This window comes from Strix aluco, chromosome 38 (assembly GCF_031877795.1).
Source record: "Strix aluco isolate bStrAlu1 chromosome 38, bStrAlu1.hap1, whole genome shotgun sequence".
Taxonomy (NCBI): Eukaryota; Metazoa; Chordata; class Aves; order Strigiformes; family Strigidae; genus Strix; species Strix aluco.
Window position 1 is genome coordinate 196,383 of NC_133968.1, and position 26,839 is coordinate 223,221.

Here is a 26,839-nt window from a genome sequence, read left to right on the forward strand (position 1 = left end):
CCAAATCCTCTGCCTTCGTTTCCCGCTGCAGCCTCGTTAGAAACCACGAACCGCAGCCGGCGCAGAAAACGGTTCACAAAAACGCTCCCCGAAAAAAGGGGATTTCTCCCTTCCCCCCCGTGACAGAGGGTTTCGGTTAAGGGTCTACCGATATTCTTAGCTCTTAACAGCTCGCGGGGCGTCTTGCAACGCCAGCAGAGCCCTTCTGGCCGTTCTGGAAGTGGAGAGGAAGGAAGCAGGAAGCGGTTCGCGGGGAGCTGCCTGCAGATGCCGGGCCCGGGACGGCCCGGGGCTGCGGGCACCGTGCCACCAGATCCTCCTGCCATTATAACTTGCAAACGGCCTTTATCTCATTAACGTTGCTTAAAACCCTCTATAAATTAAGGAATTTACATAAAACGCGTGCGGAGGACGTTAACGCTAAGCAGGTGCCCTTAAGGCAGCGCCTCGCTCCAGCCTGGCGGCAGCGGTCGAAGCGCAGAAGCAGGCGGCTCGCTCGGCCTCTCGCACGTCTCACGGGGGATTTGAAGAGACACGGGGACAAGCGGGCTTAAAAAAAACCCCGCCTAAAGTCCTCCCAGCTAGAGATTTGGCATCCCCCACCTCCAAACCCGCTTCACTGTTTGCTCAGCTGCTTCCCCGCAGCCGTACCCGGAGCAAGAGTTAAATAAATATTGCAACGCAACGGGCGCCGCGTCGTTCTTAAATCGGTTGCGACAGATACAGCGCGAAGCCAGAGCGCCCCAAAAGCTTTGTGTCGGGCTGAAAGGAAAACGAGGAGGGTTTCGACTCACGGCGAGTCGTCTCTGTGAGCTTGGGAACGTAACTAAGAGACTTCAGGGCTTGGATTTAAATACAAAAGCCCTCCACCGATCGCTATCTCCACGTGATCGGCTCCGCATTCTTTGGTTACACAACAGGTTGCTGGGCCGGGGATTTTTAAGCTTCCCAAATTTACCCGTTTTCTTGGCATTGTCCCCCAAAGACATGACTCGTAAGGGAATGCGGAGCACGCATTTAAATCCAGTTTAAATCCAGGAGCGCAGCTTAAGGGGGTGTTTGAGCTCTGGCTTCTGGGCAGGTCGCCCTCACCCACCGCTCATCCCACATGTCCCCAACCTTATCTGGGGTTAAATACAATGCTGAAGCAGACCAAAAGTCAAGCTCTAATTCAACTACTTTTAGCTAGAAGGACAATTCCCGACCCGATTTCTCCCACCAGACACCCACCAGCATTTCAAGGCAACTGGAGATGGGCACAGCAAGGCGCAGGAGATGTTCCCAGCCCCGGGCCAACATCACATGCTGAAAAAAAACTTGAGTGACGTTGCCCGAACTGATAAGCGAGATCATATTTCAAGACATCAAGACATGACCCATTTTTTTTTTTTTTCCTAAAACTTCACATTGGGGACATTTGATATTAGATCTGCTGCGTTAAGAACTGCATTAACCTCTTCTCCGATGAGCGGCTGTTGCCAAAAGTTGGCCATTCTTTCTTCACAGAGATACTTTCCACTCTTCTTAACTACAAAATACCCAAGCCCTAGTTTTTAAAGCAGCGGCGCTATCTAGAACTGCTCGTGCCAGTGAATTCTGGGCACCGGGAGTCCTAAAAATTGCCGAGCGATAGTCGCAGTCAGCAGGAACATCCAACCACTGGCAGCAGAAACGCAGCTGAGCCCCTCAAAACGCCTCTCGTTGGCATCAACCACCACCCCAGGCCAGTAACTATTCATCCTCCAAGGTCTGCCATGCCAAGAAAGAAGAGTTTGGGTTTGTTCGTATTTTAATTTGCGTTTGTTCGGCTCAAGGCTCGTTCCAAAGAGCAGCCCAGGCATGTGGAACAGTCTGGAGAGCCGGGATTACAGGCTCTTTGATATTTCAATTAAAGACAGAGAGCTTCTCGCTGCAGGGATGGATCTAACGTAGGATTAGACTGAGCAGAACCTAATGAGAAGGACTCCAAGATGCTGCCAGAAGCACCAGGTGTCAGTAGGTGGTTGTTTTTGCTAATGCACGAGCGAGTTTTTAGTCTTTGGAAGAACGTTGCCAAGTTTTTAGTGCAAACTGAGGTTTTTGGAGCCTTGCAAGGGGAAACCTGGAAGCTGTTTGGGACGGAATAGATAGTTTGAATAATTTGGAGCTCCACTAATGGAGGAGGACCAGCGCAGACCCAAATCCACTTGGGAATCCTTTATCCTTTTAACCCAAATCCTTTACGCTCTGCCCCAACAGTAACATAACACCTACGGAAAATAAGCAGCCGAGGGGCGAACGCGGATCCCTGGACCAGAGGCCGCATCCTGCTGAGCACCACCAGGCTGGACCGGTACCAGCAACCACACTCTTCTCCTTCCCTCCAGCCACACTCTGCCCCCACGATTCGCAAAGCTTTAGTGGTTTCCCCGCTGGAAACCTCGTTCCTAAACACGACGCTTTTTAATGACAAAGCCCAAAGGTCCAAAGCTCCCCGGTGGGACGCGACCCCTCCATCCACCTCAAGAGACTGACTGCCCAGCTCTTTCATCTGCCGGCATCTCCATGGGTCTGCCCTCAAACCAGCGTCGGATTTCACAGGACACGAGTGTCAACGATGGAGACGGATTAATTAACACCACGTTACGCCGATTAAACCCTTCCCTGTAAACACCACCCCCTCCAACAGGGCTCTGTCCAGCAGGACGCGATGGTTTGGAGTTATCAAAAGGTTTTCTGGCTCGCACGGGGCATTCGGGGACACTTACCGTCTCGGTAGGACTGCAGGGACTCATCTCCCCAGGACGGGGGGAACGGGGACAGAGGAGACCGTGGAATGCTGCACTCGGACATGGGGGTCATGCTCTTGCGGGGCACGAAGCCGTGAGCTTCCCTCTCTCGGCTTGGGGACGAGGGCTCCGCTCCCATCGCCGCTTGCAGCATCGGATGCTCCGATGAGTTGGCCAACAGCTCCTTGAGGATGTTGATGGGCGAGATGGTGAGTTCCCAGTTGGTAATACCAAAGTCTCTCAGGTGGGCTCTGGCGTGGCTGGAGAGACCCGCTCGCGTGTCGAACCCGGCCCCGCAGAATTCGCATCGCATCAGGCTGAAAGTACTCGGGTCGAAGTTTGCAACTGCGGAAAGAAGGACAGAGAGTCAGCGACGGCATTAAAAACCCTGGGTCAGGCCTCCGGGGACGGGGGTGGGGGTGGGTATTGCACCCGAGACAACCGCACGCCACCGGCTGTGCCGTGGCCACTACGGTTCAGGTTGACCACAGTACCATACGTACCCAATTCTTGGTGGGAGGAGAAAACCCCACTGATTAAAACAAGAAAATAGAAAGCACGGTGAATTGAATACATACTACCTTTTTTCTTCTTCTTTTGGAAGGAAAATTTTTGCTCAATAGCTTTCACTTCTTCCGCCGAGATGAAGTGACGGACGTTGTAGCTCACCCCCACCCTGTTGAGGTGGCCCCGCACGTGGTTCGCCAGCCCGATCCCGTTGTGAAACCTGTCTGGGCAGTAGGGACATTTCCTCTCCTCGTTCTTCAGCATGGGCGAGTCGGAGTCCAAGAGGTCATCGAGCTCCAGAGGACCCTCCAGAGGAGCATCCAACAGGAGCATATCCAAGGGAAGGGGCTCTTCCATCATGAATTCCCGGGAAGCGAGCGTCGTTTTCTTCTTGTACGGTTTCCCCCGGGGCCGCTTCGTCGCCTTGGGGTGCAGGTTCACCTCCTCCAGGAGGATGATGGGCACCATCTTCCGCAACTGCTGCTGCTGCTCCTCTGAAGCTATCGAAGAGTCAGTGGCTTTCAAGGTGTCTCTGAACATCCTCTTGAGGTCCAAGGCAGCTTGAGGGATGGTGACGGGTTTGACACCTCTGTTCTCGCTCAAATCTATTTCTGTGCTTACGGAGATCTCCTCTTCCATGCTCCCAGCGTCGTTGGCCAACATCCACTTGTGCCTAAGCTCCTCCAACCCCGTTGGGTGGCTCCTGAGACCATCGCCTTCTCCTTCAAGGTGCTGAGCTGCTGCTTTTTTTTTCAGCTGCTGCAGAGCAAACTGGGAATAAGCTTTAGCAGAGGGAAAACCAGACAACCCCAGGTTTTTGTGCGGGGCAGCGTACGGAGCTGCCTTCCTGGCATGAAAGCCGGATGTTTGATAGTCCTTTTTACTAGCCCCGTTGCTTTTCTCGTGTCTTGGGTGAGTTAGGGCAAAACCGTGGACAGCTTCGTAATGCGAGGCGCTTTCTCGGTGAGGCGGAGGGAAAAGCCGGTCTGCTTTGCCAAAATAATCTGTCTCTGCAAACCGGCCTGGCCTGGCCGGGCTGTAGGCATCTCTGCTCGTTCCTGGTTGATTGGGATCATCCTCATACACCTCCGTGTCCCAGGAGAGCTGGGAATGGGCGTATTTCATGTGCTCCTTGAGGATGTTCTCGTTGGGGGCCGGGAAGCTGCAGAGCATACAGGTGCTGAGCCCTTTGCCGCTGCCGTGAGGTGGAACCTGCATCTGCAGGGACATGTGCTCATTTGGTTTGAAGTGTTTGTAGATGCCGTGCACGGGGCTATCCCGTATTTCTCCACTGCCCGCGCTTCCAAAGAGATTCATGTTCTTTGCCCCTTGGTCCTTCCTCTCCTTGACGTGCATCTTGGCGTGCTGGACAAAAATCTTGGAGGAATTTGTGCCGAAGACGCACTTGGGGCACTGCAGCCGGGCTTCCCGGCCTTCGTCCGGAAACTCGTTCAACTTCTGAATCTCTTCGATAATTTTTTCCCTCGATTCTTGGTGGAGCCTTTTGTGCTGCTCCAAGGACGTGGGGTCTCCAAAGGCCCACCCGCACTCGTTGCAGCAGAACTGACACTGCCCTCCCAAAGCATCTCTGTCTTGGTCCCTCCCTGGTCCACGATTATGCTGAAGCATGTGATCCATCAAATGTTCCTTTTTCTTGAAGTAAATGCTGCACTCGATGCAGGTGTACACCGTCGGGTCCTCCTCCGGACCCAGCTCCTCTTTCCCCTGCTCCTCCAACAAGACACTGCACACGTAGGGCCTCATCTCGATGTCGTAGGAGCTGCAGGGAGCGGGCTCCAGGGACATCAACGGGATCCGCTCCACCGAGTCTTCGGCATTTACCGTCCAGGACTGTTTGCCGACGGCGAGGTCTGCGCCAAGCTGAAGACCCGGCTTCTGGATTGTCCACTCTGCCGCGTTGAGCTGGTTGATCTCTCCCAAGTCCGAGTCAACCATCAGCCCCTTCCTGTGGGATGAGGAGCTCTCCAGGGATTTGGACTTGCCGAGGACAGGGTTTAGCGTTTTTCTGAACACCGTCGGCGTCAGCGGAGGAGGCACTTCACGCACAGGCTGTCCCCGAAAGGGCAAGTTGGTTGCTACATCTGTCGGCTTGTTTATGTCTTTGTAGTGAGGACTTGGGCTTTTGTTGGGTCTAGAAATCCAGTCGACCCTCTGGATTCCCCTCTTGCTTTTATCTAAGTGCTCTTTGCTGAGGCCTTCAAGTTGCTTTGGTTCATTTTTAAGATACTTCTCTTCCCCGCCGCCGACCGATGCCCCAGTGCAAGGGCTGGGGGTCTCCGCTGCCGCCTTGCCGCCCTCCAGCTCCTCGGAGTCGCTCTCCAGTTGCTCAGGATCCACCTGCACGGTATTTACAACCTGGGGCTCCACGGCGAACGCCGACTCCTTTACGCACCGCGCGTCCTTCGAGTCCTTCAAGCCAGAGAGTCTCTCTAAAGTGCTTTCTTCTCTCCCATCGCCCGCTCTCGTCTCCAGGGCGGAGGCGTCCCAGGTCACGCTGCCGGACACCGTCATGTTTCGCAGGTCTAGGGAGCTCCTGGCATCCGTTCTGTACAAAGCCTTCTTGAACTCCAAATGCTCTTCGTTCGTGGAGCTGTAAATAAGTTTTGAGAGTTAATAACCCGTTAATGGGTTAGTACAAACATTGCCATTTACAGAAGGGTTGTCCCAGAACCAGAGCGAGCCTGCAGGGTGTTACGGCATAACACAGGCTGGGGATTTCACGGTGACTCCCACGTCACCCCAAATATTAAAGACTTGGGACAAAAATGAGCCTGTCCCTTCCCTCGAATCATTTCAGCATCTTCTCCTGGACTTGCTCCAAGCTCCTTTCAGCGATGGCTGCATCTGCTCCCTACGGCGGCCCTGCCACGTTCATGCCAGGCACAACAGGAGCACTGGGTTCCATCACCACATCACCGATCCCTGCCCTGGGCCAGAAGTCATCTTCCTCTCGCTCCACCCCACTCTCTGCTTCTCCTTCCCTTTCCCCTCTTAACTTCTCGGCATGCTTGGACACCTTATTGCCTCCTTTTTACCCAGCTCAACAGGGATATTTGCTCTTAGCGATGACACTTACTGCTATCAGGCCAAAACAGGCCAACGAGCTCTTCAAAGTTGCAGAAAAATAGATTTAAGTGTCGACGTGAACCAAACCAAAGGTCTCTGGGACCAAAGGATGGTTTGTCTCCATGATTAAATGAAAGTCCCTGGGTGATCCCTCTCCACTGCAGGAGTGGGAAGTCTTTCTTCCCTGTGCAGAAGCCACCATGGATCAAGGTGGTTCCTCCTCATCCTCTTCCAAACCCTCCACAAGCATCCCAAAGTTGGGAAGGCCCCATCAAGCAGCTGGAGAACATGGGCCTCCATGCAATGAGCTCTACAGTGGGACAGGGTGGCCTCAGGCGGGTGCTGCAGGTACCACCACGGCACCGAAGACACGTCGGGTGTTCAAGAGGGGCTGAGCACACCCATGGCCAGTCCCAGCCTGGTGGTTTTGAAAGTCCTATGTTGGGCTTGGAGGCTTTTTCAGGAAAGAAGGGACATGGTGAGGGCCATGAGGGAGAAACAGAAGCACTTGATGTTCTCTGAGATGCCTCCAATGATCTACAAGAGCCTCAAGCTTCTGCTGGGGTAGCAAGAGGCTCCATGGAGAAGCAGAGAGCCTCAAATGGCACCAGATCCCCACATTTAGGCTTCTGAACTGGGGCCCAAAGGATCCAGGAGCCGCAATATCCCTGATAGCAGCTTCACAGAGGTTTGGCAGATGCCAGCTCCAGAGCCAAGCAGACTCAGGGTGTCCACGGAGCTGCAGACCCCTCCACACCTCAATCCCTGCCCTGAGGATGTGACCCAGCTTCTTGTCCTCCACAGCCAGCTTCACACCCGGCTTCTCCCTCTACGCAGCACCCGTGGCACGGAGGCACGGCCAAGAGTGGGATGCAAACCACCACATCCCGGCTCCTACCCGCTGCTAAACCATCCCTAGGGAAGAAATTTCCCAGATCGCAGAGCCTGACACCCGGAGAAGCCCGGTGCCTCGAGCCCTCGTGCAAGGAGCTGCTTCAGGGCCAGCAAAACACTATCTCACGGGTCAAGTTGTGCTGCCAGGAGAACAAAGCGCCTTTGTTGGAGACAGCAGGGCTGCCAGTTCCACACGGTTCTCGCTCTGCCTCTCTCTCTCCTTCTTTTTAAACCTATTTATTTCCAGCTTGTTCCTGAAAAAAGCCAAGTTTAGGGGTCCCACCCCACCACCTTCACCCTCCCAGCTCCAAATCTTTCCCTATTTTGACTCGAGAGAAGTTACTGCGGACTGGAGGACGGACTCGCCATTGTCTGTGGTGTGATATCAGGGAAATGTGATTCCCATATGCACTGTAAACCCTGCAAATGTTATTAAAAATAACTCGCTAAGGAAACCGCTGGCCCAGGAAGGATCAGTCAACAGCAGATACTAAAATAAGCCCATTAAAACGTGCTGGGCATTGGTTACGTTGCTAAACAGGTTAAGTCACTGATTCTGAGCCAGGCGCACGTCCCTGGTGCCACGAGGAGGGACAAGGACCGTTGCCCTGCAGGAGCCTTGGGCTGGCACCCCAAAATGTGCCTTTTCAGGGTGCTGAGAGCTATTTGGGACACCTCTTGGCAACTCTGGGACACCCAACGCAACCAAATCAAGCGTCCACCTCCCAGCATCTCGCTCTCTCCCTCACAGCAGGGACAGTTCCAGCGGCACCGAGGGGAACTGGGAGGGCTCCGAGGGGTAATTTAGGGCAGGCAGAAGCAGGGTGGTTGTCGGGAAGCAGGACAAAGGAGATGAATTAGAGCAGCCAGCACTGCTCTGAGCAAGGGGACTGGGCTGGCTGGCTCTGAAGGGACCTGCTGATGACCTCAGTGGTGGGACAACCCTCTTTGGAGGAGCTGTTTTGGGGTTTTGTGTAACTGGAGTACCATCAGCAAGGGGAGATGGGCTCCCGGGCGCTCCCCGCTCTGTGACATCCCTTGGGAACTTACCCGAGTTCGGTCCTGTGAGCTGTGGCTGGGACGGCACCGGAGAGGGCAGGATCAGGCTCATCTGCAACAAAGAGGAAAGCTCCAAGGTCAGTGCCCAAGTGAGGCTTCTTCAACGCAATTTGCAATAAAGTGATTATTTTTGTGTGTTAAAAAAGCTTTCCCAGCAGATAAACCCCCTCCGCTCCTGCTGCCCGTCCTTCCCTCCTACAGCCGGGTCTGGATTACCGGAGGATTTCCGAGCCACACTTAAGAGGGTTTAATCCCGCGCACAACTATTTGATGTATAATCGTTCCTGCAGCTAAGCAGTTTAACGGGAAGATGCACACGCCGCTGGCCGTGCTCCCGCCACCCCTGCTCGCCTGGGAGGCATCCGGCACGGAGCCGCGGCCGAGCGGCCGGACAAGGGTTGTCTTGGTCCACCCTACGGAGAAGATTGGTTCCCCCGGCTCTACAGACGGGGCTCACGAGCCTCCCCGGCGCCGGCACACTTCCCTGCCCTTGGACCGGCACGCAGGGCTTCTCTGCCTGCCCGAGCATCATTTGGGACTCAGAGGAGCTTCGCTTCGGGGTTTGCTGAACCCCCAGGATGGCTCCTGGGTTAAATCACCTCCAAACCTGCTCACGAGAAGACGCAAGGCAGGATTTCAGGCAGCAGCGACAGGCAGGCAAACGCCTCCTGAAGATCTGTAGGGTCTGCCGAGCTCTATCAGACCCAGGTACATCCTCAAGAGGAGGAAAGCCTTCGGCTGCATCCGATGAAGATGTCTAGATGGAATCTACCTGGCCCAGAGGCTCCATCAGCCGGGGCTGAGCTCAGGGCAGGACGTGGGGGTCTCGCTCCTCGTGCCGGATCCCTCCGGCCACGCGTCACCTGTGTGGAAAACGTGGACTGGCTTGTTATTACAGGTGAGGCTGGGAGCTGGGGAAGCTGAGGCATAACTGGGTGAATCCACATTGTTTCCTGCTGCAAACCAGCCCCAGGCAAGCAAGCGTGCTGCTGGGACAAGGAACTGTCCCATGTCCCTGCTCCCCTCATCATCATCATCATCATCTTGGGTCATGGATACCCAGCAGCCCAGCCCTAGGCAAGCACATGTGCTGCTGGGACAAGGGACTGTCCCATGTCCCTGCTCCCATCATCATCATCATCATCTTGGGTCATGGGATGCCCAGCAGCCCAAGAGTTGCCTGGGGCTCACCAGTGTGGTGGAAATAACTCAGAGGCCACGGGAAGGAGGCGTCCACAGCTTGGTGGAGGCTGCAGATCCAGCACAGACCATGCCTGGGGCTTATGGACGTGCAAAGAGCAGCTCAGCCCCCACCACGCACCGACCAAGGACCCAGAGAGCCTCTAATGTTGAACAAAAAGATGAGAGAGAGCAGGATCGAGCTGCACGGCCTGGGAAGGAAATGGGGAGTGCTCTGGAAACACACGGCCAAGGAGATGGGGTTTGCTGCAAGGGTCTGCGGGCTCAGCCCGTGAGAGCCCCAACTGCCCTCCAGGATGGACGCAGTCACTCACAGTTTGCATTTATTTTATGGATTACTGGTTACGTGCCGTAAAACCAGGAGGAACGCGGTGTTCAGGCCACCACACTGGTTATGGAGATGGGGAAGACAGGGCAGGACCTGCTCTGAAAGCAGAGGAGAGACATGAAAAGCCGGGGTTGGCTTCCTGTCCTTCTGAAAATCTTAGGTGAGCCACCCTAGAGGCGAGATTTTTAGGGCTGAGCATCTCCGACGTGTAGGTCTCATCCAGAGATGACGGGGTTGGAGCACTTTCATCTAGATGCAGAGCTGGGATCACGCACGTTGCCAGGATTTATCTGGCGTCGGCGCTGTCAGAGCCCGTCCCAGAGAGGTGGCAGCGTCCCTGGCTCCCAGATCAGGTCCTTTTGGCTTCAAAATTATTCCGGAAATGGCCAGCGGGATCCAGGGCCAAGCTGCCAAGGTCACAGAAGACCAGCAGCATTCATTCAGGAAGGCCTGAGTCACCAACCGGCCAGGGTGGGAACGCTGGGGGAAAGGACAAGGGAAAAAAAACCCAGCTCTCCCAAATCAACAGATTTTAAACCCATAAATCCCCAGCGCGTGGATGGAGAGGGGCAGAGAGCACCGATCACTGAGAAAAGACAGTGGCAGGAGCCTTCCAGGGACTCTTTTGTTCTCCAGAGCTCCAGCACCGCTCCTATTTTTAGAAACTGTCTCCTTTAGAGGAAAACATGCGGTGATTTATCTTTCTCCTGATGAGCACGTAACTGCACTCCCTGCAAATCCTGGTTTCTTGGAAACAGCGAGAGATGAGGGAGTTTAATGTCTTGGACTTAGGAGGCTCAAATTTACCCTCTATGGTAATCCAGCAAGAGCTGCTCCTCTAACCACAGGAGCGCGGCTGCAGCGTCTCCCGAGAGAGCGTGGCAAATCAGAATTCATTTCTGAACTCGCAGGCTCTGCTCCAAGAGGTCAAGCACCCTCGTATCGGGGTCACGGGTCTCTCCGCTGTTTTTCCTCTATCCCAAGAGTTAAAACAACCCGGCCAGGACATCAAGACACTTTCAAAATCGAGCCATCACATGAGCCCGTGGCCAAAACACACACAAGAAATGAGAGAAAAAGGGAAAAATCTGTGAATTTTCCAGTACGGGAGCAGTTACGTGGAGACCAGGAGTCTCCTCAACACGGTGGACCCAGCTCTAGACAAATTCAGCAACAGACAAATACCAACATCTCCAGAAGAGACATAAAAGCCCTGACTCATCGAGGCTGTCACAGTCAGGGTTGATAAGCAGAGGTTAGCAACATGCTCAAGAGGCTCAATCATGTATCCGGGTGCAAAAATTTTGCCTAAACCTTCACCACCACCCCCAAGACCACCAGGATGTACCTTGAGGTGCTTCTCCACGTCACCGCTCGGATGACAGATGCTTCCTACACAAAGGGTCTGGTTTATTTTGTACTGGAGCTACTCAACATGTATTTTAAGACTAACGAAACACCAAACGGCAGCTGTGATCATGAGCAAGGTTGCCCCGCTGCATCAGGAGATCACAGAGATGCTGATAGATCCAACGTCCAATGAAGTGAGCCCAATGAAGGTCCCCAGCCATCGGGGACTGGAGGACGTGATGGATGAAGACAGGCTGGGGGAGTTGGGCTCGTTCTGCTTCAAGATGAGAGCAAGAAGGTGCTGCCTACAGCCACTAATTGGAGGGTGTAGAGAAAACGAAGCCAAACTCCTCCTGGACACACGCAACAAGAGGACAAGGAAGTCACAACATGGGAAGCTCTTCCGTGTGAGAGTGGGGGATGCCGGGAGATGCTCAAAACTCAACTTGATAGGGCTTGAGCAACCTAACTATGAAGTTGGCTGTGCTTTGAGCACAGGGGTGGGATGAAAACCTCTGGAGGGTCCTTCCACCCTCAATTATTCTGTGACTTTCGAATTAAAAACCTGAAGAAGGAAGTTCAAGACTGTAAAGCCAAGTGGTCTTTTGGATGGTGGTTTCCATCAAGACACTAGACCACTTCAAAACAGGGAGAGGTTCTCTCTTCTGAAGAGTTTAACTGAGAAACTATGTTCCCCTGGAAGTTTTCTACCCAGCTCCCAAAAAATGTCTAGTGACAGTCTAGAAGAGCATAAAGAGGCGACAATTTAAAGAAAACTAAAATCTAAAAACCAGTATTATTTCCCAAACTTCAAAAGCTGTCCAACTGCATACAGCTCCATCCCCTGAATACAACAGAAGGTTTCCCTTCCACACAGTCCTCCAAGATGGGAGGAAGGACCCCTACCTGACCTCCACGTGCTTTCCACATCTCGTAGCTCGGTGATAAAGGATGAGGAGGGAGACTCAGCTCCAACTCAAGCTCTCCAGCAGCTCCCAGATCAGGTGGGTTCCTGCTGCGGAACGACCAGCACTTCCAAACGACATCGGTCTGAGGATGGGGTGAACCAGTCTCCAGTCAAGGGAGGTTAAAAAAAAGCTCCTCCAGAGAGTGATGACTTGGTTTAGACCTCAACTGGACTCTTCAAAAATCAAAAATGAAGCAAATGGGACAGGAATTTACAATACCACTTTTTTGAGCAATCTGAGGGCTTCCAAGAACCCCCAAAACCAGGTAAGCACCTCCAAAAAGCTGAGCCTCCACATGCTCTCCCAGGCTTTGTTTTTTTTCCAGCTATCTAAATGAACTGAAAATGAGGCAAAAAGAGATATTTTAGCTCCTCTACAGCCGGGCTGAGGGACCTTGCCATTTAAGCAATGGTATTAGGCAAGGGGTGAGTTATTGCATCATCTTCCGAGTAACACAAGATGTCGCAAGGCATGGTTTAGCTCTGGAATTAAAGACTAGCTCCTACTTAAGGCTCACACTTTAATCTCGGGTGTTTAATTTGAGACCAAAAGGTACCAGAAGAATCGTTCATTGGCATGAGCAGCTCATACAACTTCTGCATATTGTAAATAACCTGGAAAAAAAAAAAAATTTTGGCTTGACACGTGGCCTTTCATGGCCCAAAAAAACACAAGAGCAACTGGCAGTGCTGAAAAAAAAAAACCAACAAATGGGCCCGTGCAGTGAGATTAGTGCTCGACAGCCGCAGGAAAACACCGTGGCCCCACGCCGTGGTGGTGCCGGAGCCAAGCGGTGGCCGGGCGAGCAGCTCGGTGTTCACCGGCGTGCTACCACCCAGCCTGGCCACGGGGATTTCTGCCGCATCGGATGGGTTTGTTACCAGCACAACGAGGAATCCCACGCTGGAAATGTTCAGTCACCCAGGACTACATGATGGCCAAGAAATAAGGGGCGGGTTCCAGCCCCCAGCACCGTAGGAGCTATTTAGTTCCCCAAAAGCTCGCTGGAAATGCGGGGAAACAGGAGCTTCATTTCCCACATCCCAGCCCATCTCTACATCCATCCCATGGCCCCAAATTTGGCTCTTCCAGCCCAAAGCAGCCGTGTGAGACCACCTCTCCAAGGTCCCATCCATGCTGGCAGAGCCACGGCAGGTCCAACCCAAGCTGGGCTTGTGTTTGCAGAGCAAACAGCGGCGTTCGGTGGGCAAAGGTGCCGGCAGCGCTTTTGCTCGGCAATCCTGACATCCCCGGGCACAAGCGCGTGGCTCCGGGCTGAGAGAGGGCAACAGGAGAAGCAGAACATGGAGATCCTGCAAAAAAAAGGTGCAACTGGCAGCTCTTTCCTCTCCAACTCACTCTAAATAGGGCTGACAGCTCCCACGGGAAGGCAGGGCTTTGCACGAGCACCATGAGATGCTCCACGGCAGCTTTTCCCTCGCACAACCAGCATCCCCCCGTCCACCAAAAGCACCTGGATGAGCAAACTGGGTGCTCCGCGTGCGTCAGGCTCAGCCTGGAGCCGTTTGGGTGGCCACCCATGCCAGATTCAAGCTCTTGGATGGTATTTCTGCCCCAGGGCAGACACTGCTCCTCCATCCCAAGCAAGCGCAGAGCAATGCCGGGCTCAACAGCCACTCTCCAGCAGAAATCATTTCACCCACGACCTCCCGCAAGCGTCCAAACGCTCTCCCCGGAGCCAGGCGAGACGATGGCGTTCTCCGACCCTTTGCTGTGGCTTGCCAGAAGCAAGCTGGAGATTTTCGCTCGTGCTCCTGAATACAGATGAGCTGGCGTGAGGACAGGCTTTGCTGGGGGAGGGCTTGGCCGGATACACGAACTTCACATTTCCTCCTCAAAACGGGCACGTTTGGGGTTGGTTTTCCTGCGTGTAGCTCCAGGTCTTGCTCCGATGAAAGCTCTCGGCCGTTTGCAGATAGAAACGAGACACGTTTCTTTCTCCTTTGCGCTGCGTGGCAGTTCAGGGCAGTATTTAAGGCCGCTCCTAAGCCTGCAGGCAGGTGACCTTGAGGACAGGAGCTCTTCAAAGCACGACGTGCTGGCAGCACATCGCGTCTCATCTGATTCGGGCTTAGCTGGCTGCTGACGGAGCCGGGGATGGTGTCGTTGCGTTCACGCGACACCGGCAGCTCCACGTTCGCTTCTGCTTGGGCTTCCCGGGAGCGACGCGGGTCCCTTCACCCCTCTGCAGGCGCAGGGTGCTGGAAGTTCGTGTATTTAAGGGCTGGAAACGCCCAGGGTTGTGCAACCAGCATCCAGGTGCTGGTATTTCTGCTGCTGGACTTTGCACGGGCAGGAAAAGGCACCGCAAAGGGTCCAAGCGACAGCAGAGCATGAAGAGCAGAGCAGATAAAATCTTATGGACCCAACGTGTCTGCTCTAGTCACGGGAGATGAACGCTGCGGGCTTGCACACAAGGGGATCAGCTCGTGGCAGCAGGATGAATAACAAATAACCCACCGCTGGGAGCTGCCTGTGCTTTAACCCACGCTCTGGCCTGGGACTTTGCTCAGCTCAGGGCAGCAGCTGGACTCAGGAGCTTGGAGGACTCTGTATCATCGCTGCAAGGGGGGTGAAGCAGATTCTGCTGATGAAAGAACAACGTTCAGCTCCATAATGGGGTGAAAAACTCAACACAGGGGTAAGAGCATCCTGGAGGGACACGGCTCGGTGCTCCCCAGCCAAAGGATCCCTCGTTTTTTACTGCGCCGGTGCTACCTTCCACCAAATTATCCCCCCACCGACTCACCAAGGCCACACCGAGCTGTATTAATCCCAGCACGAGCAGAACTATGCGTACGTGGTCCCTCCAGCTCCTCGAGCTGCTTAGCAATGCTGGAGATGACCCAAAAGAGGAGGCAGCAATGTGCAGGCAGGGTACAGGCAGCATGAATTTCGACCAGCTCCAAAACCACAGCAAAGGGTGCTCGGAGCGCTGGCAGCCATGGTGCCATCCCTCCTGCCAGCACCACGCGTCCCAGTCATCCCTTGCGCCGGCTCCACCCTTTTTTTGAGCCATTTCAGTGGAGAAACACTGGAAGAGATAGGATTGGGCTCAAAACCAAGGACTGCAGATATCTCTGGGGGAGGGACAGAGCGGGCTGCCAGAGGAGCGGGTCAGAGCTCTTCTCCTCCGCAACTTGACGCTTATCTCAACACGGTGACTCATGTGGGATCTCTCCACCAGAGAGGCCGGGCGCAAGACATCCGAAAGGCGTTTGGGAGGCCGGGGATCAGCACGATTCCCCTCCTTGGGTTTGTTTTGTATGTGGGGGCAGGATGGCTGCCCCCAGGACACCATGGTACCTCCACCCCTGGAGATCTTCCAAACCTGCTCGTGCTTTGGCATCAGCTCTCCAACCCAAATCCCCCTTCTACACGGAAAGATGTTGAGGCTAAACAAGAAGCACCCCAAATATTCTTTTCCCAGCTTTGGGAAAAACTGTTCCCAGTATTGATCCAGACCCAAACAACCAAACTGTCCCCCAATAACTGAACTTCAAGGGGTAGCAGCCTTCAGTGGGGTCTCAGAGACCCCCCCCAAAGCCTTGTGCAAGCAGAAGATAAAGCGATTTTGGTGGAGAAGGAGCCAAAACCTCCTGCCTTTTGCTTCAGCAAGTCCTTGGCCCATGCCTGATTTGCAGAGCAAAACAAAATAATCAAATATCGTTTCCGTCCCTCAAGTGATGGCCCCACTTGGGGCTTCGGAAGCCCCATGAGCACAGGAGCATCAGCTGAAACAGCAGCATGGGAAGAGGATGGGGGGGGCCATAAAACAACTCTGAGAGGCTGGAGGGGCAGGTCAGGATGATGGATGGGTCAGGGACTGGCTCTCCTTGCTGCTTCATGGGAAACCCAAGGCTATGGGGAGACACCAGGACAACCTGGAGGAAAGGCACGATATCCTGGTCCCACCAAGTCTGAAAAGCTCTTGGCAAGAGAAAAAAAACACTATTGGGAACTCCAGAGCAGGAGACAAGGACCTTCAGACACCACCGAAACCAGCAACCCCCCACTATCAGCTTTGCTAGAAAAATTTAAGACAACTGTGAGCCACAGAGCAAGGATGAACACCCAGACGTTTCCCAGAGGGGAAGACCAGAGACCACGTTGGCTCCGGGCCGAAGCTGCCCCGTGTTCCCCAGCCACCAACAACACGCAGTGATGGCCACGGGTCTCGATGGGCACAAGGAAACCTTGAAGCAGCCACCAAGTGCCCATCCTTCCCGCTGGGTGGGTGTTGGGACAAGCACCAGTCTCCCCCCCAGCTCCCACTTCCCCTAAAACCAAACCCACCCTCCTTTTGCACAGGATCACATCCCTGCACGGAATCAGTCCCATCTATTGGGTCCCCTGTTTGGTTTCTAGATGAAAAACAGGATTTACTTTCACCCTGCCTGGACACTGCAGACCCCAAAACCCCACACGAGACTGTAGGCGCGTGGCCCAGCGTCCTACCACGTGCTTGGGGACGAGCGGATCCCTCTGGCCTCCGTCACCGGCAGCGGTCCGGGGTTATCCTGTCCCCGCTATCGCAACCGGTTCTCCCTCGAGCAGTTAGAAAGGCAACGCCCGCTCAGGAAGTGGTCTCTGCAAGCAGACGGAGGTGGGGAACGGCACTGCTGCAAGGGGAGGGTGCTGGATGTGCTGACTCAGCATCCCAGCGAGCTCCAGCTCGTCCCAGTGACCTGGAGCAAGGCATGCAAGACCCCCCACCCCTCGACTCCTTTCCAACATCCCGTTTGGGCAGCGAGGCCGAGCGATGCACCGCGGACACAGAAAAAAAACACTGAATGGCTCCGACCCCACCAGCACCCATTGTCCACCAAGGGTTTCCCAACACCACCAGCCCTGGTCGCCCTTCGCTTGGCTCTCACCATGCAGGATTTCCCTGCCACTGCTGTCACGCCCAAGCTTAACTCTTCCCCTCAAAATGCAGACCCGGCACCCTGGCTGGCTGTCGGCTCGGCTGTGCCCAGGCACGCTCCATCCAGCGGCTCCAGAGCTCGTTCTTGCCGGTCTGGACAGATCAGTGCGTGTTGTATCCGTACAAAAACCCGCACGAACCTCTCCGGGCAAGACCTCTGCGTTATCGAGCGAGCCCTGGGTTGTTCCGTGTGCTGAGCAGATGGTTTCATGGGATGCAATGTCTTCGTTGTGTGCTTGGCCGCCGCATTTCTTGCTCCTCTGATGCAAAACTCAGAGATTTGCCACCCACCGGCTACTTAACGCTCAAGTCAAGCACTTCTCCCAGCACTGATCACCGATAAAAGCAGCAACGCTCCTGCTCAGACACACCATTCCCAACGCACAAACGCATCATCCTCCAAGAGATCCTCGAGCCCGGCTCAGCAATAAAGAGTCACCCAGGAGATCCTCGAGCCCGGCTCAGCAATAAAGAGTCACCCAAGAGATCCTCGAGCCCGGCTCAGCAATAAAGAGTCACCCAGGAGATCCTCGAGCCCGGCTCAGCAATAAAGAGTCACCCAGGAGATCCTCGAGCCCGGCTCAGCAACAAAGAGTCACCCAGGAGATCCTCGAGCCCGGCTCAGCAACAAAGAGTCACCCAGGAGATCCTCGAGCCCGGCTCAGCAACAAAGAGTCACCCAGGAGATCTTGAGCCCGGCTCAGCAACAAAGAGTCACCCAGGAGATCCTCGAGCCTGGCTCAGCAATAGAGTCACCCATCCAGCGCCGCTGTCGATTCTTGAGACAGCACCCAAGTTTTCACGCCAAGAGGGCAGGGGTCCTGCGGGGACAGCTGGGTTTAAACAAACTGCTCACACTGGAGAAGAAAAAAAAAACACCAAAAAAAACCTAAACTAAACTAGGCCAGCGCCTGTTGGCTCGTGCGCATGGGCTCGAGTTCAAGCCGCCCGAGTCAGCAGAGCTCAGGAAGCCTCGCGCGCTTCTGGAAGACGGAGCTGTAGGAAGCATGACACATCTCAAGATGTTGGCTCTGCTCCCCGGGATGTTTATGGTCACTGAGAGCTTGCCACAATTTCACAGATTTCGCATAAACATCTGGGTGAAGGACTCTACCGAGGCTTAACTGGAGACGCTGTCCCAGTGCGGGGCTGGTGAGCGCCGCATTACACCCGAGCTGGAGCAGCAGGACCTCAAGGTGGACATGCAGGAGAGCTGGTACCTTCGGGCACCCATCCCATCGTGAGCACCGGCACCTCTCCATGGAGAGAAGAGCATCGGGGGATGACTCCCTCGCCCACCAAAGCTGCTCTGCCAGGGACCCCGTCTTGCTGTTGAGCTCCAATCGAAAAGTAAAAAGATGAAGCCAGGGATGAGATGCCTCATCTCACCAGTCACCAAGGGCCGGAGAAGTCCCACTGGGGTGGAAAGGAGATGTTAAGTGTCTGGATGGGAGCCACACCGCAGCTCTGAACGCTTCCCTTCAGCTCTCCCAGGACAGCGCGGTCCCTTGGAGGACTTGTCAGGGCTGCCCAAGGGTGGCCAGAAGACAACATTAAATTTGTATCTCCCAAACTACCACCATCTGGGCATCGTCATCTTCTCAGAAACAGCTGCGCAGCAACACGCGGTTTCTTTTCCAAGAAAGAGGCCAACCTGCCAGTCTGCGAGCCAAAGAGCGGAGCCAGGAGAGGACGAGCCGTCTGCCCAGAGGAAGTGCCGCACCCTTCCATGACCAACAGAGCTAGAAAATGTCCCCGCAGCAGCCCAGGGACATCGGGGGGGTCTCCACCATGGTTTTGGCCACCAAAACCCAACGGTGGGGGCTTGTGAGGGCTTTGGAGACCAAGTGGGACCAACCTACTCAAGGTGGAGAAGCAACACATCAGCATAAAACCCAGCAGGACCTATGAACGCAGAGGAAGATCTGGAGAAGATCCTGAAGGCCACCGGAAAAAACATCTATGGGGGCAAAAACTCAACTGAGAAGGAAGCATTGAGGGGTTGCACTAACGAGCCTCCTGGAGAGCCCAAGGAGCAGCCACCGGTGGTGTCCCATACCTGCTCCTGCCCCCAAAGGGTGCATTAGAAAGGTCCTCGATGTGGAGGAGAGCTGGGCAGCAGCACCCCGAGGGAAAAGGATGGGGATATTGTGCCAAAAAAGCCAGGAGTAATCCCAGGAATCGGAAGAGAGACAGGGATGATCGACCGCAACGGGATGAGAAGCTTGTTAGCTGGATGACAGATGACCTGCTGCACTCAGCGATCACATGGGAGCTGTGAGTCACCAACGGTGTGGTTGGGGGGCGGGGGGTGGGGGGGAAGAAAAACACACCACCAAAAACTAGAAGAAAAAAAAATAATCTAGCTGTGGTTTGCAACCTGCAGTTCACGGACGACTTTGAAAGGCAGCGGAGAAAAGCCAGCCTGCTGTCAGCAGCTTGAACTCGCTCCGCAGGCATCCGCTCCCCGCTGGAAAACCTCCGGCAAATCTAACGAGGCAGAAAAACCCCCCGTTTCTCCCCGAAACTCCGCACACGACGGGTCAAGGAGCCCGTGCCAAGACCCTGCGCGGGGTTTCATCGCTGGTGTACAAGTGAGATTAACCGAAACCAAAACAGGTGTGAGGAAGGGCTACCACAGGGAAAACCAGCTCTTCTGCTGCGAGCAGACGAACAGCGTGGCTTGTTTAGCTTGGCACAGCCGAGAGGGAACCCGACACTTTCCCAGCGAGGAGCTTTGCTCTTATTTCCAGCCTCCCCGCGCTCCCCGGCCAGAGGACACAAGTTATACTTGGGTTTTCTCAGCTCTTGGGGGGGATGCACCAGAGCTGTGCCCTGCTCCCAGCCTCAGCGTGGGGGCACGCAGAGCCCAGACCCATCTGAAAAGCTCCAGGCGTGGCGAGGCAAAGCTCTGAGCGGCGCTTCCTCCAAGAGAAAGGCAAAAAGTGGTGGTACGAGCCCAATACTCAGGGCTGAGCACTTGCTCCCAGGCTCTAGAGTGCTGCAGACTTCCCAGAATACTCCAAACATTTGCAGGATTTCGGGCTCTGGTGGTATTTCTGAGGTTCCCACAGAACCACGATGAAACCGTGGTGCAAGGGCAGACCCTCAGCGCCCCAAATCTGGGGCTGATCCTGCGGTCGGGAAGACGACGCTGCTCCTTCCCCCGCCACGCTTGGAGCGAGCTGCCACCTCTCAGCATCACTCGCACCGAAGATGCTCAGCCCACAGCACCTTTTGGGACAACACCAACCCCGTGTGGCCCCAGGATGGCAATCCCAAACCCAAAACCTCCTGCTCTGAGGCCGGAAAAACCTTCAGCAAAACCTTCACACGCTTTAGAAAAAAAAAACGCTGAGGTTTGAATGGGTTCGAGATGCAACACCAGCTCCTAAATGATAATTGCTCTCCAGTGCCTGCTGCCTGCTTCAGGCAGGGAAGGCATTTGCTCTATGTCCATCCACTAAAAAGGCACCCAGAGCCCGCTAAAAGGCACCCAGAGCCCGCTAAAAGGCACCCAGAGCCCGCTAAAAGGCACCCAGAGCCCGCTAAAAGGCACCCAGAGCCCGCTAAAAGGCACCCAGAGCCCGCTAAAAGGCACCCAGAGCCCCCTAAAAGGCACCCAGAGCCCGCTAAAAGGCACCCAGAGCCCCCTAAAAGGCACCCAGAGCCCCCTAAAAGGCACCCAGAGCCCCCTAAAAGGCACCCAGAGCCCCCTAAAAGGCACCCAGAGCCCCCTAAAAGGCACCCAGAGCCCCCTAAAAGGCACCCAGAGCCCCCTAAAAGGCACCCAGAGCCCCCTAAAAGGCACCCAGAGCCCCCTAAAAGGCACCCAGAGCCCCCTAAAAGGCACCCAGAGCCCCCTAAAAGGCACCCAGAGCCCCCTAAAAGGCACCCAGAGCCCCCTAAAAGGCACCCAGAGCCCCCTAAAAGGCACCCAGAGCCCCCTAAAAGGCACCCAGAGCCCCCTAAAAGGCACCCAGAGCCCCCTAAAAGGCACCCAGAGCCCCCTAAAAGGCACCCAGAGCCCCCTAAAAGGCACCCAGAGCCCCCTAAAAGGCACCCAGAGCCCCCTAAAAGGCACCCAGAGCCCCCTAAAAGGCACCCAGAGCCCCCTAAAAGGCACCCAGAGCCCCCTAAAAGGCACCCAGAGCCCCCTAAAAGGCACCCAGAGCCCCCTAAAAGGCGTCTTTCACAAGCTCTCCTTAACCATCCCTGCCTCGTACAGCCCCAAGCGTGCCGGGGCAGCACCAAGCCATTTCCCAAAGTATTTTCAAGCAAGCCAACGGACCCAGTATGGATGCTCCGTAAAATTTGGCCATTTCTTTACCACTTAAAAGCCTCAGGGCTCCCCGGCTGTACCCTCACATCTGGTGGGATGGGGATTGTCTTGAGCATCGCGGACCGCTGGTCCCCCTCGGAGGGACGCTGCCGGGTCCTGCATCCAGCATCTGCACCACCCAGCAGAAACCCTCTGCAAATCAAGAGCGCAAATGCCTGTTTAACACGGGAGGTGTTTCCAATTCTGCATTTCCCCCATTATCAAGCCTTTTAAAAACAAAAGGCAAGTGAGAAAGAGCACCTAGAGGGTGCCAACCCTCCATTCAAGTCTTTTACCGGCAGCTAAGAGCCCAAATTGAGCCTTTTCAGAGGCCATTCCAAGCCCATCCTTGAAAACCTTTCTTTTTTTTTTTTCAGATCATTGAAAACCTTTCTTCTTTTTTTTTTATTTTTTTTTTTTAATTTTATTTCCCTTAAAGAGTTATCAGGCCTCTGAGCAAATTCATCCTCTAGATCCTGCTCTGCTTCATCCAGCTTTAAGCAAGATTTATGTGACGGGCAGCAGAAAACTTTCCTCGTCAGCAGAGGACACATCCAGCATCTAATGAAAGAACAGTTTCTCTCCAAGCTGCTTGAAAGGCATCCAGACTCTGTTGCAAGCTCATCTTGTTTGGATCCATCTCTATTAAATTTCCAGCAGATCTCGGCTGCTCCCATAAAAGTGGTAGTGTTTTTACCGGCGATGAATGCAGGCGATTCACATCGCCGTCCCCTTTTCTGCTCCGGGTTCCTCCAACTCCACGTCTTTCACCCTCATCGATTTTTTTTTCCTCCATCTGCCAACAGGTTTTGGCTTCAGCATGGTTAAATTGGGGTTTAATCGCCTAGAAAGTAACGGCAGGGGAGCCCTGGGAAGCCACCACGAGGCTTCGCATCGGTGCCAAGTGCTGGTGTTACGGAGAATTGCTGGATGGCTTCTCCTGGCAGCACCTCGCCCCCATGTCGGGGCTGGCAGGAATGCGCCAGGCTCCAATGATGAGGAGATGGAGCCCAAAAAGCTGCTGAGATCCTTCTTCTACTCAACCATCCTACACAGAGAGGGGCTGGGGGGGGCCCTAAACACCCCAGGGTGGAAAAGAAGGACTCCGCCCCCAGGAAGAGCAAGAAAGGAACGGCCTCCAGCAACATTTGCTGGAAAATGGCGATAAATTGAGAATATTTGCAGCCTCTACCCAGGGTTTAGGGTTGGGGTCATGCTTGGACATCTCTGCAGGGACGATCTGGTACAAGCTGGAGGAAACACTTTCCCCACCTCCTCCATCATTAAACTAGTTTTGGGTTTTTTTTGTTTGTTTTTGTTTTTTTTTTTTTTTTACATCTGGCTGTCTTTGATGGCCAAGCCCCAGAAGTCTCTTCCCACAGATAAACACATTTTGGGGAGACAGCAAGAAAAGGAAGGATTTGGACCATACAAACCACCCAAAACTATAGTAACGCACCAGATAACACGGCTACAAGGAGGACAAACCAGACATGGTGCCACCAGGGAGGAAGGGAAGCAGCTGCTCAGCTCCACAATGCACCCTAGAGACAAACCCAAGAGGGGCAAGTGCCACCAGTTCTCCTACAATAAGGACATCATGATTCCGCGGCAAGAATTTCACCTCTTAAAACCATCTGGGTTCCCCCAAAACTGCAAAGCCCCAGCTGGGTTGAAAGAGGACAGAGTCTCTTGGGTTGGAAGAGACCCACAAGGATCATCGAGCCCAACTCCTGACTCCACACAGGGCAGCCTAAAAGTTAAACCCTTTATCTAAGTGTTCTCCAAACTCTTCCTGAACACCAACAGGCTTGGGGCCGTGACCTCAGCCCTGGGGAGCTTCTTCCAGTGCCTGACCACCCTCTCCATGAAGAACTCTTTCCTAACGGCCAATCCGAACTTCCCCTGATGCAACTTTAAGCCGTTCCCTCATGTCCTGTCGCCAGACACTGGAGAGATCAGCACCTCCCTCTCCGTTCCCCATCGTGAGGAAGTTGTAGACAGCAACGAGGTCACCCCTCAGTCCCCTCTTCTCCAGGCTGACCAACCCTGGTATCCTCAGCCGCTCCTCACAAGCCCTTTCACCACCCCCATTGCCCTCCTTTGGACACGTTCTAATATTTTTATATCCTTCTTAGATTTTGCGAGCCCCAAAGTGCCCACAGGACTCAAGGTGAGGTCACACCGAGATGTGGGACAACCACATCTTTTGACCGGTTCGCTACACTGTGCCAGGATATGGGTGGCCCTTTTGGCCATGAGGGCATGTGGTTGATACCCGTTGAGCTTCCCATCATCAAAAGCCCCAGATCCCTCTCTGCAGGGCTGCACTCTTAGCCCCAAATCTACACGTACATCGCTGATGACACCATCCCAGGTGCAGAATCTGGCATTTGGCCTTGTTCAGTGTCATACAGCTGGTGATTGCCCAACGCTCTGATCTATCAAGATCTCTCCGTGAGGCCTCTCTACCCTCAAGGGAATCAACAGCTTCTCCTCATAGAGTATCATCAGCAAACTTACTGAGTGTGCGCTCAAGTTCCACGTCCAGGTCATCAATAAAAACACTGAAGAGAGGAAGAACCCCTGGAGAACACCACTAGCGACTGGCCACCAGCCAGATATTGCCCCACTGACTACAACCCTTCAGCCAACTCGACCCGACGTGTTGTGTCCATGTCCAGCTGTATGCTGGATGTTTTATCCAGAAGGATACTCTGAAATAGTATCAAAATCTTTACTAAAACCCCCAAAATACACATCCACTGCCTTCCCTTCATCCACGAGGCCGAGACCTTGTCACAAAATGATAACTCAGTGAGGAAGATGTGACTTTCCCTTCATGGACCCACGCTGGCTTTGACTGATGACTGCATGTCAGGTGTTTTTCAACAACTCCCAGAATAACCTTCTCCATAATTTTACCAGGCACCAAAGCGAGACCGACAGGCTTATAATTACCAGGGACATCTTTCTTGCCCTTCTTAGAAACTGGAACAACATCTGCTAGCTTCCAGTTGACTGGGACCTCTCCAGAGTCCCAAGACTCTTGATAAATAACAGAAAAGTCTCAATAACATTGTCCAGCTCTCCCATTACCCTGGGATGAATCCCACTGGGCCACAGACTTGTGCATGCAGTCGTTGCAGCAATCCCACTCAAGGTCAAAGTCAACTGGGAGATTATCCCTCCAACCATGGGTCTCCACAGGGTCCCAGGGCCCATCACTGGTGTTAAAGACAGGGGTGAAGGCGCCATGAAATGTCTTCGCTTTATCTTCATCCCTATTTATGAGGTGACTAACCTCATCAAGTAACAGACCAATGTTTTCTTTAGTCCTCCTTTTGCTGTTAACATACTTAAAACCCCCCCTTTTTTTTGTTATCCACCACAGTACCAGCCACAGTGCTGCAGGAGGCACAGTGCAAACATGAGTTTCATTTTCTCAGCAGCAGCAAACTCCAGAGAAGGATTAACGTGGCCTCGTGCCGAAGCATTAGCTCATTCCTACTGGGGTTGGGAGAAGGTTACGGTACCTCCATCCCCAGCTTGACCCAGCAGCAGTTTGCTCTTGCAAAAGGAGTCATTGCCACAGCCACTTGTCCCTTACACACTCCTGAATGGCTTTTATCCCCAATATTGAGGAAAAAAATTAGATTTAGGCCACTTGCTGAGGTTTTCCAGGTATCTGGCAGCCTGGATGGAGCAGAACAGGCTGTAGGACAGAAGCAAGCCACCCCGAAAAACGCAACGCTGCAGCCACAACACATTTACACCCCACTTACCCCAACCAAAAACTTGGCTTTGCATGGCCAAAAAACAAGCTTGCGCCAGCACAGAACCTTTCCTCCCCATAAATGCCCAGTGGAGAAGAAGGATTGGGCCATGTCCTACTTTGCAAGGCAACAAGAGAATCCACGGCCGTGCCCAGCGTTGCCCCCGGCTTATTTTTAAACCGTGGCCTGGTTAGTACGAGCGACGGCACAGGGGAGAGAGGCTGCTCGGGGGGTGCTGGATTTGGGAGGTTATTTATAGACACCGAAAGACGGGCACAGCAGGTGCTCCGAGCCTTGGACAACCACTACCGGGTGCGGGCGTGGAACCTCCTCCCAGCATGCCGAGGAGGGCCACCAGGCAGGACCCCTCGTTGCCACAGACCTTGCTCATTCAGGGCCACGGTTTTGGGTTGCCAAAGACCACCCACGGCAAGAAAACGCCTCGAACACTCACTCCGTTCTCTCAGTGGCACGTTTGAGGACCACGGCATGACCCACCTTCCCACCCCGTAGCAACGTTGGCGTGCTCACGAGCAACCACTCAACCCAACCCTCGTGCTGCCATCAAATCCTTATTTTAGTGCTTACCCACAGCACGGGTAGAAAGCTACCGACCCCAAAAAGTCTTTGGGAAAAGATTCACGGCCGAGAGCGTTGTTACCCCTGCGTTGGAGGAGACGTAGCGTGGGGTTTTTTCCATGCAACTTTAGGGTTTCCAACTGTACTCCATGTCCCAGCTCCAGCTAAGCCCTGCCTGTTGTCTTGGACTCAAGTATTCAATTATTTATTTGCTAGGCAACAACATGACATCTTTCCTGGCACCGTTTGCAGGCTAAGAGGCTGACGAAGCAGTAATTAGCAAGAAAGGTTACTGGGACTGTGAGCTCAACCTCCCGGTTGAGAGAGGTGGAAAGCCAACAGCTCAAACTCAGCCCAACACAAGGGAGGAAGACGACAACGTTGGGAAACAGCCACAATTTTGGGAGCAGCCCCTCACCCGTACAAAAAAAAAACCTCAGAAAAGGCCACTGGATGTGGGCACCAGGGACTGTCCCAAAGAGTTACAGCAAGATTAGCAAGAGCTGCACCTCCGTTAGGTGTCTGGTCTCACTATTTGCATATCTTTTCTGGATGGAGTTCAAAGGCAGGCCATAAAAAAGTGGCCCAGCAGTTGGCAAACACACCTTGGGATGGGCTACACGTGAGCTGCTCTGCACCAGAAAAATGTTTAGAGGCACCTGGACTTCTCTGCTCAACCCAAGATCAAACCAAAACGTGATTTCCTACACTGGAGCACTTCACGTGGGGACCCACCTTGCAAGAATGACATGTTTACCCCCCAAAACACCCCTAAAACTCGCTCCGATGCTTCATAATTGAAACTAGGACAGTGCTGTGAGGTCTCACCACCCCACCAAAGCCCAGATCTAGGACAAACCCCAGCACTGCAGGGCCTGAGTATACTTTGACCTCCTCATCCTGTTAATTTTCTTTCCCAGGCTCCCATAAAGCAACTGTTCCAAGTCTTTGCTCCTGCCTCTCATCTGCATGTCCATACCCCCAAGAAGGGTCATCCAGATGCTCTTTGGAACAACGATCAGGAAGAGGTGGGGCAGACGGCAGCATCTCAAGA

At 54.0% G+C, this 26,839-nt stretch overlaps 2 protein-coding genes across 16 annotated transcripts in view; one reads left to right on the plus strand and one right to left on the minus strand.

Moving 5' to 3' along the window:
• Positions 1–26,839, minus strand: part of WIZ (WIZ zinc finger) — a 58,170-nt gene that overhangs the window by 15,354 nt on the left and 15,977 nt on the right. For 7 of the 15 annotated variants that reach the window (XM_074810715.1, XM_074810713.1, XM_074810706.1 and 4 more), the window contains exons 3-5: positions 8,307–8,367; positions 3,272–5,886; positions 2,748–3,113 (exon numbers count right to left, since the gene is read on the minus strand). In XM_074810715.1, coding sequence (XP_074666816.1) covers positions 2,748–3,113; positions 3,272–5,886; positions 8,307–8,367 — 3,042 coding nt within the window. Of the gene's footprint in view, positions 1–2,747; positions 3,114–3,271; positions 5,887–8,306; positions 8,368–9,087; positions 9,160–12,099; positions 12,260–13,635; positions 13,689–17,059; positions 17,158–26,839 lie in introns of those variants that run through there. The other 8 variants (XM_074810710.1, XM_074810709.1, XM_074810708.1 and 5 more) reach the window with 6 other exon arrangements.
• Positions 17,360–20,568, plus strand: LOC141917498 (uncharacterized). The gene is made up of 2 exons (XM_074810725.1): positions 17,360–19,386; positions 19,496–20,568. Exons 1-2 carry the CDS (start codon positions 19,208–19,210, stop codon positions 20,022–20,024), a joined length of 708 nt encoding a protein of 235 aa, XP_074666826.1. The 5' UTR covers positions 17,360–19,207; the 3' UTR covers positions 20,025–20,568.

Coding starts and splice junctions, on each gene's coding strand:
- LOC141917498 (XM_074810725.1), top strand. CDS start 19,208: ATGTGGAGGAGAGCTGGGCAGCAGCACCCCGAGGGAAAAGGATGGGGA. Junction 19,387..19,495: donor TCAGCGATCACATGGGAGCT/GTGAGTCACCAA, acceptor TGCAACCTGCAG/TTCACGGACGACTTTGAAAG.